The 16,572-nt window shown below is 37.8% G+C and overlaps 1 protein-coding gene across 6 annotated transcripts in view; it reads right to left on the reverse strand.

Annotated features, from left to right (window-relative positions):
• ZNF800 (zinc finger protein 800) overlaps window positions 1-16,572 on the reverse strand; it is a 52,768-nt gene that overhangs the window by 29,283 nt on the left and 6,913 nt on the right. For 2 of the 6 annotated variants that reach the window (XM_063396791.1, XM_063396793.1), the window contains exon 5: window positions 8,391-14,434. In XM_063396791.1, coding sequence (XP_063252861.1) covers window positions 12,675-14,434 — 1,760 coding nt within the window. In that variant the 3' untranslated portion in view covers window positions 8,391-12,674. Of the gene's footprint in view, window positions 1-8,390; window positions 14,435-16,572 lie in introns of those variants that run through there. The other 4 variants (XM_063396792.1, XM_063396790.1, XM_063396794.1 and 1 more) reach the window with 3 other exon arrangements.

A 16,572-nucleotide genomic window follows, 5' to 3' on the forward strand; every position in this document is an offset into this window, starting at 1 on the left:
TGTAAAGAATAACAAGTCTAATCAACACTCCTGTACATTACACAAAGTAGTCTTGTTCTCCAATTAAACATCTATTTTCATTTGGTAAAATTATGTCCCAACTCCACATCGCTGTGTTGCCTGTCTGGAAAGGTGCCTGACTGTATGTCATGGATGACTTAAATGCCCAAACTTAGGACAAAGACAATTTCTCTAAAAGCTGTCAAAGCCACTCACATTTGCTGACTACATAGAGAATTTAGGACCATCTTCAGGAGTCCTGATATTCTACATGCTTGTAACTGAAACATAAAATGGAGGGACAGCTGGGCAAGATATTTCCCAAGCACCACAGCTCAGTAACCTTTAAATATGTTCAAGAGGCAGCATTTCAGACTCAATGTGTAGCTATCGTGGAGGAAAGTGATAATTTAAAGTGTTTAATTTCTTGATTATTTCAGCAGGCAGGGACACTAGGTATCAAGCAGATAATTGGATCAGAAATCAAAAAAACAGTTTCTTGCAAAGCTGGGTCACTATTTTAAAAAACTAGTTCTCATTTCTCAGGTTATAATGAAAGCATAGCTCCTGCTACGAAAAATAAAAGATGAAATTAATTATGGTCTGTATCAGCCTCATGAATCCTTGACATACAGCACAGATTAGATTCCAGACTCATACTGTCCCACCACAAAAAAAATTAGTATTTTTTCTCTAACCATATGCACAGAGGCTAATTAACACCAAATCCCTTTTCCTTACTGAAAAAGGAATCTTCAGGCTTTATTAGAAGAACAGGAAAGCAATTAACTAAAGATTAAAGGGGTTCCATCTGCATGAAGCATGATAGAAATTGCCAAAAGGAGCAGGAGACAGGTAACAGAGGATATAACCAAAGGAGGGGAGAGAAGGGGAGAATGAGCAAGAGAAGGTTAATATTAAAATCACAACTGGAGATCGTTTTCAGTAACCTGTTGGAAGTCAGCCAGAGGGGTTAACTGTAATGCAGGCACAAGCTCAGGCAAAAGTCTATGGACTCTGCTCAGGTCAGATTACCTGATCATAATGGTCCTTTGGTCCTTTCCACCCTCATAAATCTAAATTACACACATATGAAGACAAAAGTGAATACTAAGCACAAAATCAAGGAAAGGTTTAAATCTAAGTTGAACTAAAACCACTTACCTTATTATCATGATAGCAAAAGGCATATGTAAAAGGCACTAACTTTATTCTTGACTTCTCTAGCCAAGCATTTATCACTCTATCAGTATTCACAGTAAATTCTGTCTCTTAGTAGCTACTTGGCATCTTTCTGAAAAAAGACTACAGGACAACTCTGCCAAAATTATCATCCTCTTTGACTCTCCTATTTTAGGGTAACACTGGGTTTGTAACATTTGATCTCCTCATGCAGATTTCTAGCACTGGAACATTAGTTAAAAGCCGTAAAAGTTGCACAGTTCTGACTGAGTGCATCTAACAAGCTGTATTCCAGCACAATCTGATGGAGGTGGAAGTCTCAGCTTATTCATACAACCAGGCCTTTTGCCCCATGACAAATCGCAATGCATCTTAACTGACTTACTTCTGTCCACACAGAAGTTGGCATGTATCTGAAGTCTTCCCTTGCAGCAGTTACTAAAGGATCAGGAAGGGTCAAAAAGGGAGGTATGAACTCATTAGAAGGTCAGTAAGTTTCAGGGGGTCCCAAGGTCCTTTGACATGTACAGCTAGAGTTGTCAAAGGTGCTGCCATGAGCACTGACATTACATTACACATTAGATCTACTTAAAAGTCCATTTTGACAGAAAGATGCAAATGTGAACCACACAGAGGAGCATGTCATATAGCTCCTGAAACACCTTGGATGGATTTATCTGCCTGTAGCTCCATGACAGACCACATCCAAAAACACGTGGTGCTGTGCACCTCACCACAGCTCATATGCTCTCTGTGACTGGAAGGAAAGCTGACACCCCAGAGCTTCTCAGGGATCATCAAAACCTAAGAGTTCCTTAAGGCTAGTGACTAATCTGGTGGATCAGCTGACAATGAAAATATGACAGTCAATCTGGCAGGTGCAGCATCCTGTTAGCTCATCTCCGCTGCAGACAAAAATAGTCTGTATGTTGGATGAACAGCTTCTCCCTAATGATTCTCTCTGGCCATCGCTGATATTACAACTGGCATCACCAGGATCACAACAATATCCCTAAAAGAAGAGCCTATTCTCACATCAATTCTCTTTTCAGACAAAACAGAATTTAACGGAATATTGTCATCTTTGTTAAAAATTGCAGAGTACCACTTATCTGTAAGATAGATAGTCTACTTAGCTGCTGTTTTCAGCTGAAACAAAAATCTGCAAATCCCAAGTGAACAGGAAGGACCTCCTGTGCTGTCAGATGTCTGTTACAGACATCTGGTTGTTAGGTGTATGCTGTAGTTGCAACAGCTGTACAGGGACAAAGCAGGGATGGATATGAGGATGGAATGATCTAAAATTCTTCAGAGCCTGGAGCATACTCTTTATGGAGTTGAAGCTTGAGCTATTTGCATGCCTCCAAGCTCATAAAGAGCAATAGATATGACCTGGTTGAAAGGGGCTGTCTGCAAGCAGACATAAACTAAAGGCCAAAAGAGCAAAGGCATTCCTGGGAATGGCAAATAACACATCTTTCCTTTTTCTTGGAAAGGGTCACAGTGTCAAGGAAGCTGGCTAAGATATTGCATTAGCTGCAGGTGCTGCAGGCAGTGAAGAGCTGGGGTACAGCAGGAACACCCCGGGAAGTAGCACAGTACAAGATGGGACCTGGAGCAGTCGTGATGCCAGTGAGCTAGGCAGCCTCCTCACTGATTCAATGCACTCTCACAGTACCCTGTGTTTTGGTGTGCAGTTGAGGCATTCAAGACTTTTGGATATTTAGAATTGCAGATATAATCACTGCAGAGAGCTCATTTGCAGCAAACTCATCATTTCACATAACCATTAAACTGTGCACTGTGTGAATGCAATAAATCTGACACAAAGGGCTACAGAATGCTTGCACATGTAAACGGATCCACAGACAACAGATTGGCACCTCCACGTTAAATCCTGTATGTCCTGAAGAGTCCTGATTTGACTGTGTACAGCCAGAATAACCAAGCCCACTGCAGATGTTTTTATTAGTATACATACACATTTCTTTAGAGGCAGAATTAGACGCTGTGAAAAAGAGGGGCTCTGATGTGGCACTACTGGTTTTAGCCATCATCCAAGACACAGCACAGTCACTATACCGTATACTGACCTGTATATGCCTCATTATAGCTACCAAGATAGTATTGTATTCCCTGCACTTACTGGTCAGAATATGATATTTTCCATTTTAAAGAAGAAAAAAACAAGCAAACAAAAAAATAGCAGTAACAACAACAACCACCTCAATACAAAATAATACACCAAAACCACACAAATGCTAATTTGGAAAACACACTAACTGCTTTTCAATTAATATTACTCTCTTTCTTTTGGCAGGAGCTGTGTTAACTTGAAACTAGGTGGTCATCTATACCAAAAGTATAAAAGAGATGGTAATTATCTATAGACATGACCCATATTTCTCCTTTCCAAACAGTAAGTCTGGGAATAGAATAGGATTCCAGGCCTGAAAACAACATGTCAACAGACACTAAATAACAAAACAGTGCAGAAATTTCTGTTTACAATATGTCTTCCACCATTCCCAAGATAAAGTCTCTGCATTTTAAAAGGTGGAGGTAATTTTGTGTTCAGCATTTTGCTTTTTAAATATAAAGGTAAGTTAAATGAAGCTTAAAGGAAGTGAAAGACATTAGAAAAGTACAATTACTCTCTTGATATTCAGTAAGGGACTAAATAACAAAAAAAGGAGCTTAAGTGCCGTTGAGCTGCACCGGTTTTTGATGTGCTAATTTTGAGAGAGTATCTTGGTAGATTATACCTAACCCTCTACAGCGCACTGTCCCACAGCCTTGGGGACAAAGAGCAAGTGCAATCAAGCAAACCTTAAGTCGCAAACCTTACATACATCACTCAAGAATTTCAAATGTCACAACCTACGAACTGCTTACAGATCTCACATAATGACTCGTTCCAGTGTCAGAGGTCTAATGAAACCTTCCACAGTAACCTGTCTTCGCCTCTTTTCCGGACGCCCCTGCAGGAGCCCGTTGCGGAGCTCCCCGCGGCTCGGCGTGCCCGGCCCGTGCCTGTGCCCGGCCGCCCCCTGGCGGCAGCGCCCGGCTCAGCCCCGCACACCCAGCCCGGGAACGGGAACGGCGGAAAGGGCCCTCTGCAAACAGCTGCGACACAAACCGAGTCACTGACCGGCATGCGCTTCTCTGAGAGTCGGACAGCAGCTCAGGCGGAGCAGGGCGACTTCACTTCACCCTTTCCATCCCAGAAAAGCACCAAGGTGTGCTCCGGGCATTGTCGGGTTTCCGTGGCACTGGCCCCCTACCAATATTTAGGCTCCCTTCCTCAAAAGTCAGTGCAAACCTGAAAAACCTTATTCCTCACCAACCCTGAGGTGCCCTCACAGAAAGATTTTCCTTCTGCTGCTCTGCTTGCATCCACCACTGCAAAAGGGAGATTTCTTCCAGGCCCAGGCTCTTCTGACTCCTCTTCCAGTCTCCCTGGTCCAGGGAAGAGGATGTGCCATTATGGCAGCGTACAGTCACAGCCTAATAATAACTATAGCCCTACTGCCCCTCCTGTGAGCACAAAAAACACTTGCCCAAAGCATTCCACTCTTTATACCAAAGCAAATACAAGAATTGTTTCTTAAAGCAGTGAATGCTGAAGGAATTACCCTGTTCCTCTCACACGCACCTAGTATGAGGCAGTTCAAAACAAAAGCAACAGCCTCAAGTGCTTTCATGAGTCTTGCCATAGTTACCTTGTTACTCTTACTAATTTTATTGATTGATTATTTGTTGCTCCAAAGTTAGAAACTGTAGCTCCAAAGGCAGCAAGTCCCTTAGCAGAAACCAGGATTTGGTAATGGTTTGAATTTAGTTACATGTTACCTTCAACCTCTACAAACAACAACTGTGAAAACAATCCAAGAACACTACCATAAATGAAAAGAAAAAAACAAAACAAAACAAACAAACAACAAACAAACAAACAAAAATAGAAAAAACCCAAAACAAAACAGAACAAAACACCACACCAAAACCCACCACCACAAGAGAAAAATAAACACCTCACTTCTAATTCAGGTACACAGAAACAGTGAGAAAATAGAGCTAGACATGGACTGAAGTTCTCAACCCATTTATCAGGTGCCTAGTGCAGGGAGAGAAATATTACTTCTGGCAGTTGTTTCTCTAATCTATTTTTAAAGGCATAAATATAAGAGGATCCACATTGTTCCTGCCTGGATCTCTTCTTGTCTTTTTCAAAATCACCCTCTAGAAGACTCCATAACCAAAATCTGAATGCCCAAATCAGTGGTGTTTGGATCACTTCATCCTCCAGGAAAAACCAAAAACACTGATCCGACACTATCAAATGCTAAGTGTTTTTAAAGCAGCTTTCAAAACAGAAACAAAAAATTCCACTTCAAAAAGTAGGGGTTCAAAGAAGCTAACATGATAAGCACATAGATAATTTGGGATAATTCGACTACAGTCAAACAGAAAATATTAAAAGTTGAACTGGGAACTGCACACGTGAGTAATGGAAATATAAAAATGACAGCAAGCACCTTCCACAAGGGAAGAGGCTTTTTATGAAAGAATAAGAAAATTGTCTTGTAGCTGTGCTAATGCAGCTACCAAAGTGACATATTCTTATCCTTTCCTTCTTTAACAGAACCTTGCTCCCATAGTAAGCCTTACTCCTCAAAATATGTTTAAAAATATATTCGGAATTCTACTACTTTTGGATTATATTGTCCTGCATTATACTGGTGTAGGCAAACAATCTACTAAGATAAGAAAATTAACTCTAAGACACAAAAACATTTTTTTCTGCTTTTCAAGATGCAGAGGTATCTTAGTCTGTTACCAGTCTTGTTTGGAAGCCAGGAATGCCAGTAGTTTGCTGGCCATTTCCAACCATTGTGGGTCAGTCTGGAGCTGAGCAGGCACTCAGTTTCAAAGGCATCCTCCACACTCCTCAGTACATTTTGATAAGACGAAATCTCTTTCAGAAAGTCTCAGTCAAAACATAACCGAGTACTTGACTGTGCATTGCTGCCATCAGTTACTTGCTTTAACAGTTACAGAAAGAGAAAACAAGAAAAGCAAACATCTTACCACTGCACCCAGATAAGGTAACTGTTAACTGAAAGAGAGCTTACTGAAAACAAAAACTTGAAAATAACTCTTGGAAGTGGAATAGCTCCAGTATCATCTTGAAGAGCAGAAAAGCAAATTCTGGAGTTAAAAGTATGAAATTATGATAAGTAAACAGTAACTCAGAACAGCAAATGCCAGATGAAGTACAACTGATGAGGTGTTTGCATGTTGTTATACTGCAAAAACAGTGACTTGCATAAACCGAACCGATTCCAGCCTGAGCTTGAGGACGTTCTGACACTTAAGAAACCAGTCCCTTCAGTGTTTTCAGTGTCAAAACCCATTTTTACAATGCTTAATTTGTTCACATATGCAAGTGTTCCTTGAGGAAGCAAATGGTAATATTTATGTACAGAGATGTAATAAAAAAGACCAAAGTTACAATCTGTTCAGTTCTGAGCAAGGTCAACAAAGTCCTGCACCTTGTTCTCCTCACTTATACTAATGGGAACAAATACTCTGAAACAGCACACACACCCGATCCCAAGCCTTGTCAACCCAGCCACCACCTAATCTCCTACCAGTCTGACACCATGCACAGAAATGTCTCACTGAATTTGGAAAGCTATTACCACTTTTATACCTGAGACCAAACACTGATCTCCTTATCTGTCAATAAAAGGAATATATTTTTGATGGAAAATCCAGCTTTACATATTTAAAGGATGATGCATCCATTTAAGGCCTGTTCATTCCTAGGTAGCTGTTTCTTCAAAGAGTGAGTAGCGGTTGCAATTTAGATGGATGTTATGAAGGAAACTGATTACAATTTACACATCTATTTCAATCTAAGATTCACCCAAACTGCCTTGCCACGAGACAGTAACTTCAAACAATCCCTTTGTCTGCTGCAGAAAGTCACAAGCTGAGAACTGTAAAACCACAACATCCTGGAGAAGAAAACATCTGAGCAACAGAGTGAAAAAAATGTAAGCACATGCACACATAAGATCTGCTGCAAACCCTGGACTGGGCTTTTTGGTCTCTGCTGTGCCACCGAGCCCCCTAAACTCTTCCATCAGCAGCTGTGGAATTACATCAAAGTAGACTTGTTTTGCCCCTAATAAAGGAGATGGCTCTCGGGCTCAAAGCACATAATGTGAACGCAAATCCAGCTCAGCCAAGAGAGCTGGACCAACTAGCACTGGAAAGGTTTATGCTCAGAACACAGACCAGTACATCTGAGTTGCCTTAAGACTGAAACAGCAGGAAAGCATCAAAACAAAAAATACCAGTATTATCAGATGCTAACGAATTTAGTGCAGTGGATTATTGATACAGAGAACCTCAATCCTATCTATAACTGAGGCAAAACACCATAAAATCTACTTCTGAAGAGTAATATTAGAACAAGATGAAAAAGCAAATTCCCCTCACCCATCCAGACTTTGAAACAACCATGACAGTACTGTTCCTAGCAATGCAGTGAAACAACATATAGTTTCATCTGTTTTGCAGAAAAATGTACTTGGTCTATGTGCTATCAAAGGCTCAAGTGATCTCCATTTCCCACTAAATCTTTCGAAGTCAATGATATTGTTTCCTAATTGAGATATTATTTCAAGTATACAGCATTTCTACTAAGATTGCCAGTATCTTGATAATACCCAAAGGGATGAATGAACCCAAACAATTAGCTTTTCAAATTACATTCCACCTTGTGTCTATGAAATTACTACTTTAAGATTGCAACTGATGGATACTGTGAAGCAAGCTCCCTAGAAAAGGGAACTGAAGCTTCCCTTCTGATACCCTTTTCAAGATGAGCAGAGAACCTTTATACCCAGCCAGCAGTTCCTCTTGCAAGTCTCCTCATTAGCACAAACACCACAGCTTCTCCATTAATAAAATCACTGACGGCCCAACATGCTTCTCTACCTTTGGTTAACCAACTGGTGTGTTTCACTGTTCAGCACAAGGGAATGACATAAAATACCCACTCACAGTTCTTTCAGCCAACACTCAAAACTGACAGCATTTTCTAAGTACTTCGAGGACAATCGGTTACACAAATCCTTCACACAGTAGATTTAAATTCATCCCAAGAGAATACCATCAAAAGAAACCAAACCAAAAGGTGGTAATGATCATCAACTATCTAAGCTAGCTTTCTTTATTCTCCTACAAAATTGAGGAAACCACTACCAAAAGCACTACAAGGACTTCAAGCCTAACATTTCAGACATTTCATACAGAAATCAAACATTTCAGGTAAAAAAGACCGTCCCAAAACATAAAACCAGAAACCATTCTAGAAATAAAGACCAAAACCATAAAACCAGGAAGACCAACAACCTCAGCTGAGAGACAATTAAAGATGATTCTGAGACATGCATCAGTATATTAGACTTTAGCAAGCCTGGTGCCACCATTTCAGTGAGATTCCCTTGTTGGTAAATAAGAGTTCATGTCCCTGAAAGTTAGCCCCTCAAGCCTTGGCATTAGAAGACATGTATCACTTAAAAGGAAAAAAAAAGGACAGACTTGCTTACAAAATGTTTAGATCATCCCAAGTGTTGTCTGTAAAGTATCTCACATTCATTCTAAATAAAAAACTCTTTCAACAAGACTAAACATAAATTCTGAAGGTCCACTAAAAGAAGCTACATTTGTCTTTGGCTAGTGTGAGTGAAATGAGCCAGACCAATGCACCCCACCAGTGCTGCAAGACTGCATCTTGATTAAAAACTCATATTCGGTGTGCTGGTGAGCAGAAAGCATACCTTTGACACAGGACTAACTTCATCTTCATGTATCTCAAGACACAGATTACAGACTTACCCAGAACAGACAGCAGAAACCACAAGGATAAATTGAGAAATGAACAATTATTCTATCCCTATGTTTGCTTTTTAATTTCCCAATCTTAATCTGCAGGCACTCAGGAACATGACTTAAAATGCACTTAGATGAATAGCCTGTCTTCTTTTATAAAAGAATAAACAATGGTTATGGCAGTTCCTTTTTATATCCAGCCATGAAAACAAGGAACCTTCAGCAGCCATCAATGTTCTTTCCAATGGAAAGCTAGGTAATCCTATTTTCTTGTAAAAAAAAAAAAAATCCCAGCATAGCCTATATTTTCAATATTTTGTTCTAAAAGGGTAATAACAACAAGTGTTCCTCAGTTAAGGAGGAGATTCCTTTACAAGGAACAAAAGGCCAATATGAGCAGTGTTTGCCCAAAATACAGCAAGGGTTGACCACCAGTGTGAAGTGTTCACTCCACAAGTGCCAAATTTTTAATTAAAAAAAACACCACATTTATTACAACAGAGTATTACAAACTAGCTTCAATGATCAACAAATAAAACTTTACAAAATGCAAACAATGTAATTTCCAATTGTGGAGTGAGATATCCCAACTTTACAAACACAACATCTTTTTGTTTATGCCCACTTAAAAATCATTTCCAGTCTGCTTTATTTTCCATCAAATACAGTACATTTATCCAAACAAAAGCATGTACATTCAATATAGAACATTTTGAGCAAAGCTACAATCTTAGTTCCCATTCACAGTATTTTTAGTGCAATGCACTAACAGGGCCAAATAGTTCTCTATCCATAAAAGCATTTTTATTCCTGATCTTGTGATCAACATTTAGATATATTTTATACAAAAAAGTATATATGAACATGAGGCACCTCCCTAAGTAAGGGAGTGAACCGATATAAAAAACATGGTACTTATTCTGATGTACAATACGTTTCAAATTGTAGCAATTTGACACAAATCACTAAACAAAATATTTTCTAAAAGGTAAAAAATAAAAACAATGAACAAAAAAGACAAACCAAAAAAAAAAAAAAAAAAACCACCAAAAAAAACCAACAAACAAACAAACAAAAAAAAACCCCAAACAACAAAAAAAAACCCAAAACAAAACTCATGATTGCATGAAACCTGCCAAGAACTTCATAATGGTAGGCATGCAACTGTTTTACTACAATCTTGATTAAAAGGTTAAAAAAAGGTATCTAAACCATTTTCCAATTACACAAAGTCAAGTGCTACCCACAGTGGTCATTTACAATTTTGAGAGAAAATAAATTTTGAGTTTCTCCCAAACTATCCTCCCTTTTTGTATTAATATTTAATGAAAAAAGCTAACATTATAAGTGGTTGTGCACAGATTGTCTATAATACATCAGCAAATATTCACTACCTTCATATTAACATTAGTGTGTTGATCTTTCAAAAATAAACTGAAAAAATAAACTGCAACTATCATTAAAGTGCTTGTGTAAATTTTTTTTAAAAATTAAAGAATAGAGGAATGTGGATATTTTTGTAAACTTCCTACAGGTTTACAAAGTTTTCTTATGAACCACATATGGAAATAAAATGGAGGTCTTTGAAGCAACTTCAGCACAGTGAAATTCAGAATGTCCTTAAATTGGGAAATTAGTCAATATGAAAAAACTTAGTATTTGCCATAAATTCTATGGCAAATACTAAAAATTAGTAGAATTCAGCCAATAAACACTACATTGTTTGCTCTTATACATTCATTTGTAATAAATTTAAAACAGTATATAATACAATGTTTACCAAAGTAGAATATCACATCCAAGTTTGTCCATCAATTAGCACTACCAGGGAGGACCAGTATGCATGGTGAGTTTTCTGAAGATTTCTTAAAGGAGGAAAAACCACCTTCTTCCAAAGCTGCTGTTCATTACCTTGACTCTGGTATACTCTTTTTCAATTTCAGGAAGTTTGTTCTACACTGGGTCAAACTACATAGGGATAAGTGCTAATTTAGGAGCATGTGCATTTTACTTCAACTACTTGAGTCTTTTGGGAAGTGGTACTGTCCTACAAGCAGTCAGAACGATTATTAACATAATAAGAAAAAAAACAGCTTATGAAAGTATTTCCTCCTTATAGTACCATTACCAAAATTAGCAGTTCCAACAACAAATTAAAGTCTTTTTCATTCAAATGAACTTCAAACTTTCCGAACATCACTTGAACCTATCTGAAGAGAAATGGGAATAAATTAATACTTTGAGTTTACCCATATAATTCTGTTTTAAACTACACAACACAAATAATTTATAAGGTTAAATTTTTAATTCTTATTCAAAATGCAGAAGTCACTTCCCCTCTAGAATTCAGCATAATTCAGGGTTCAACTCAGTTCATTTTTGAAGTTCAACCTAATTTGCTCAGGATTTATTAGAAAGTCACAAAAGCACCACATCACAATTTAACATAACTAGGTGGTTATTCACTGTGAAAGCTGAACTCAAATCAAGTCACCTCCCGGAAAATAGCATTTCAGAGTTGAAATACAGAACAAGGCACAAATACTGAGTTTTCTTTTTACCAAATATGCTCGAAAGATGATTCTGAATAAGGATGTTAAAAACTCCTACAAGTATCACTACAGTCTCTCTTCATCATATTTTTGTACAATCCCCAACCTTCAGCAGTTGGTCATTTTGAAATACAAAATGACTGCACACAAATATTTTCTTTTTTAAAAGGTCCTCTAAAAATAGGCCACCTTTAACATCAAGGCTATGGAAAACTGAGTAACTACAAATACAACCCCTCCAAGTGTAAGAAATTCCCAGAGTACCACATAAGCAGAAGTTTAGAAAATTCTAGGCCAGACTTGAATACATTTGGATGCATAAAGCAAAAAACTTTGATAAGATTTGAACAATTTAAAAAACTAAATGACAACAAGTCTCCAAACCCGGGCTTATATAAATAAGCATTAAAAGAATGAAATTCTAAATTTCATGACTTCAGAAGTATTTGCAGGCACCTAACCCATGATTTCAAATCAAAGTGACTAAGCAACCAAATTATACTAAAAAAATCTTTTCTATGCACTTTTGTCGACAGTGTATAGGCAATACACATTAAAATAAAAATTTAAATTCACAAATGCTAATTCCAGTAAGTTCATAGAGATTTTTTTGTTATCAGCTTTTACTTTAGTACTTTTAGTACTTCTTCAAGAGGTCACAGCAAAGTTAATTAAATGAGTTAAGTTATTCACACCAAACAAAATTATTGTTAATTTTAAAAAATTACTATTTGAAAAGTGTATGTATATTAGCTTGATTACAAGAGATGCCTTAAGACAGTTTAAAGAGTTGACTTAGTACAGTTTAATCTATATTCCACCTTTCTACAATAACAAATATAAACTCTTTTCCAAAATGCTATAACAAAAAAAGAAACTAATTTGACATCTACTTTTGCATTTAAGCCACTAAACCATAAAATCTATGGGAAAATACGTTTTCAGCAATGAATCAACAACAGCAAAAGAAATGCAATGGTATTGTTGGGGTTTTCTTTAAAAAAAAAAAAAAGACAAAACACTTTTTCTTTTTCCTCACCAGACAACAGCTTTAGATCTTGTACTTCTGCCTTTGGTTTTACTTTCTTCAGGTGAATGTGATACATTTGCTTTGTGGGTTTTCTTATGATGTTCTAGAAAAGCTTTTCTGGCAAATGCTTTCCCACATTTATTGCATCGGTGCAGAGAAAAGTTTTTTGTTACTTTTACTTCAATGCCAACATCAGCTCCTTCATACTTTTTATTGGGAGAATTAGAGGTGACATCCTGTTTTGAACCAATCTGTTTTGTTTCATCCCTCTGAGAGCCTCTTTTTGTCACCTTATTTAGAACAAGGTCAATTGGCTTCTTTATTGCTCTTATTTCTAAACTTGCAGTTATTTTCCCAAGGTAGCGAGGCGACTTTTTATGAACCACGGTTATGTGTCTTATCACATCGCGCTTGCGGCGCGTTTCGTAAGAGCACAGGGGACACCTGTAGTATTTAACATAAATATTATTCCCGTCTGTGTGTAATTCAATGTGTTTTGTTAAATTCTGTTTCGAAGTAAATTGGCGCTTACAGAGTTTACAGTAAAGCTGCTTGAAGTCAAAGCCAGCTGAAAGTTTTGGCTTCCTGGTTTTTTGCTGGCCACCTGCAGCAGATGCATTGGTCGATTTAGGGGTTGATTTAGGGGTTGATTTGCAGGTTGATTTATTGGTTGATTTAGAAGTTGATTTAGGGTTTTCAGGGTCCTGTTTAACCTTATTTTTCTGTGCTGATGGTGTGTTCTTTTTCTCATTTGAATGATTTGTTCCCTTTAATTCGTTCTGTGGAGAAAGCGCAATGGAAGGCGGTGAAGGTTCTACAGAATCTGCTGGTTCAACTTTTATTTCTGTGCCATTGGTAGTATTGTTGGGTCCTTTCTCTCTTTTAGAGTTCTTTCCAGAAAGAGTTATCTTGTGAACAATTTGCATATGCCTTTTCAGCATTATTTGTGAACTATATTTTCTCTTGCACAGAAGGCATTTGCATGCACTTAAGTTGTATTCAGCCTTTGAAGACGACTTTTGTTTCCTGGTCTTAAAAGATTTTTTAGCAGAAACTGTATCCAAGAACAAAGGTTGCCCAGGCTTTGTAGCTATATCAGGAGTAATGGAATCCCTTCTTAATCCTCTATGAACTTCATCAAAATGCCTTCTTACATTGGCTTTTGTGGCAAATGATTTATAACACACAGGACAACTTCTACCTAATGTTACAAGAACATTCTTATTTCGTCCTTTTGCAGAGCACTGGTTTAGTTTCTTTTTTGTTTCTATGTACTTCTTTAGCTCTTCCATCTTTTTTTTGTGTACTTTTCGAATGTGCCGGCGTACACTGCGTCTTGAATGAAATTCCTTCCTACAGAGGCAACAAATCAACTGGTGGCCATAATCAGAATTATCCAGAGAGTCCAAGTCAGGATTTACTGCTGGTGGCTGTTCTTCAGGAGCAGATATCACCTTGTTTGTAACAGGATCAGCAGGAGGTAACTCCACAGTCTCCCCAGATGGGGCTGGAGCTGGAGCTGAAACAGTCTTGGGTTGCTCAGTGCTGGGTTCCTGTACCTGTACTGGAGCTTGATCAGGGGTATGGCTACTTTCTGTGTTCTCAGCTGGGCTATCAGTCCTTGACACATACTGAAATACAGCATTTTGATTAGTTTCTATAGGTTCCAATGTAATGATATATTCTTGCTTATCTACCCTTGGATAGATTGCTTCAAGAAGGTCATTTATGGCTTGACTCTGCTTATCTTTTGTATCTGGGAGGTCTGTCAAAAGAGAAAAGGGTATTTTTTAATGATTTGGTAATTTTCAATTACTTAAATTTCAAAGCAGCTTTTAACCACTACATGAATTCATTCTCCATATTTCCACAAATCCTCTTTTGTACTCTCTTAACACTCAAAGGCTTTGAGTAATCATTACAAGTTGCCTTTTTATTAAAAGCCAACATCGGAAATAACCCTCCTGGCGTGCTAATGTGAAAGCCACCTGAACTAGAAATTTGTATGACTGGAATTAAGCTGGTCTTTAAAAAACTGTATCAATTGCAAAAATAACATCATTCAACTGAGCTTGTTCTGCAGGTGTGCAACTAAGCCTGAAGTATCACTACACACTGATTTTCCTACTACGGGACACAGGCACTCTCAATAAAGGAACCTAATTCTGGAAATAAGCTCTTCTCTGTGAATTCTGAACAATCCTTACCAAAGAATGAAACATCTGTGTAACCTGAGCATTGCACGAAGATGTAAGTAGATAATATTTTACAGGTCTCAGTAATATTCTCTTTTGAAATGCCAAATTAGTTCAGTGCTCTGGTTCCCAGTGTGACACTCAAAGCATCTGCAATGGCACAACTAGGAAGCCAGAGTCCTACAGCAAAAAGGTGAGGCACTGAGATGACACAGTTCAAATTATTGGGGATAATTTTAAACATGTGAGTCCTGGTAACAGCTAATTAAAAACCCACAGTCAGAGTTATTCCTTCCACACATCCAGCAACACATGGAAAGTGTCAGCACAAAAATAGGCTGTTTTGTTGCTCCAAACCCATTTTTAACACTGAATTTTTAACAGCTTTTACAGTCAGTTTCAAATGAGCCTATCTATATAGTTTTTACCAAGACTAAAAAGTCATTCCTATTTTACAGCACCTTTTAAGACTACTTCATGACTACACTGAGTACATGAATTTTTCACCATGGTGTGCTGAACTTTTATTCCTGCCTCTTATTCACTATCTTTTATTCATTGAAAAAGCTCCCACTTTTGCTGTAGTTCAGCAGCTACACTCCATTTTATATAAAGCACAAGTATTCATAGAGTCTAATTCAGAGTGTGTAGTATTATTCCTTTTATTTGCACCTCTCATAGTGAACAGTGGAAGTTATTTTATTTGTATGTTATCTGCATGTTATTTCATGTTAACATATGAAAGTTAATACGAAAGTTAAATGAAGACTAGAATGCCAGGAGCTGGACATGAAGTCTTTCCTCAGGGTAACCTTACCTTGCTTAGAAACTATTGCATCTAAAGTCACATGAACCTCTAACCTGGCTTTGAAACTACAAGCCACCTCCTCTCACAGAAAAGCTCTGTGACTCTCCAACTGGCCAAGCAAGCTCATTTAAGGAAGGTGACAGTATCAACCTCTTCACCCTCTCCTTTCAGCCTACTCCATGTGTGAAGAGAATCGTCACAGTATATCTCTGTTTGTTCCTAATTTTTGAAATATTGAGGCAGGAAGGCATTAATCAAGAAAGAAAAATCCTCATTGCACCTATACTGATCTAGTTAAGAGATCAAGATAATTAGCTTTACAAAACATTTTTGAATGCTGACATATTTCCAAATTAATCAACTTTACTCAGATTAACAAACAGTCATCACTGGAATGAGACTGTAAAAAATTTGGTTTTCCATAAAAAATACAGTTCTCAGTTTTTTCCTCATCATTTAAGTTACTTCTTTTAATAATGAAGTTTATTTTCTACAACAAAGATGTTGGGCTAGGCATGATCACTCAGAAGATGTTAAAGCAGCATACAGTGAAGTGAAGCAGGGGAAAAGAGACAGCATTATTCAAGCACAGGTCCTTAAATAAAAGGGTAAACATTTAGTCTGTGTTTCATACTAAGACCAAAAGACTGCATCCATGACAAAAGCACTGTAAGGGCTTCCTCAGTACAGCAGAATATTCTGGATATTGACCCAGGTCACCCCACAGGAGCAGCCAAAGTCCATCAGAGCTATGATGGCCTAAAACTGAAACACCCTGTAAGAGCCACTGTTTTCCATGAGATTAGTTTCCCAGTCCTTTGTCATGCTTTTGGTATCTTTCACAGTAAAGGACAGATGAGAAAGAAAAAGGGGAAAAAGGAATAGAAAGCGTTAAGAATG

Source organism: Prinia subflava, chromosome 4 (genome assembly GCF_021018805.1).
Source record: "Prinia subflava isolate CZ2003 ecotype Zambia chromosome 4, Cam_Psub_1.2, whole genome shotgun sequence".
Taxonomy (NCBI): Eukaryota; Metazoa; Chordata; class Aves; order Passeriformes; family Cisticolidae; genus Prinia; species Prinia subflava.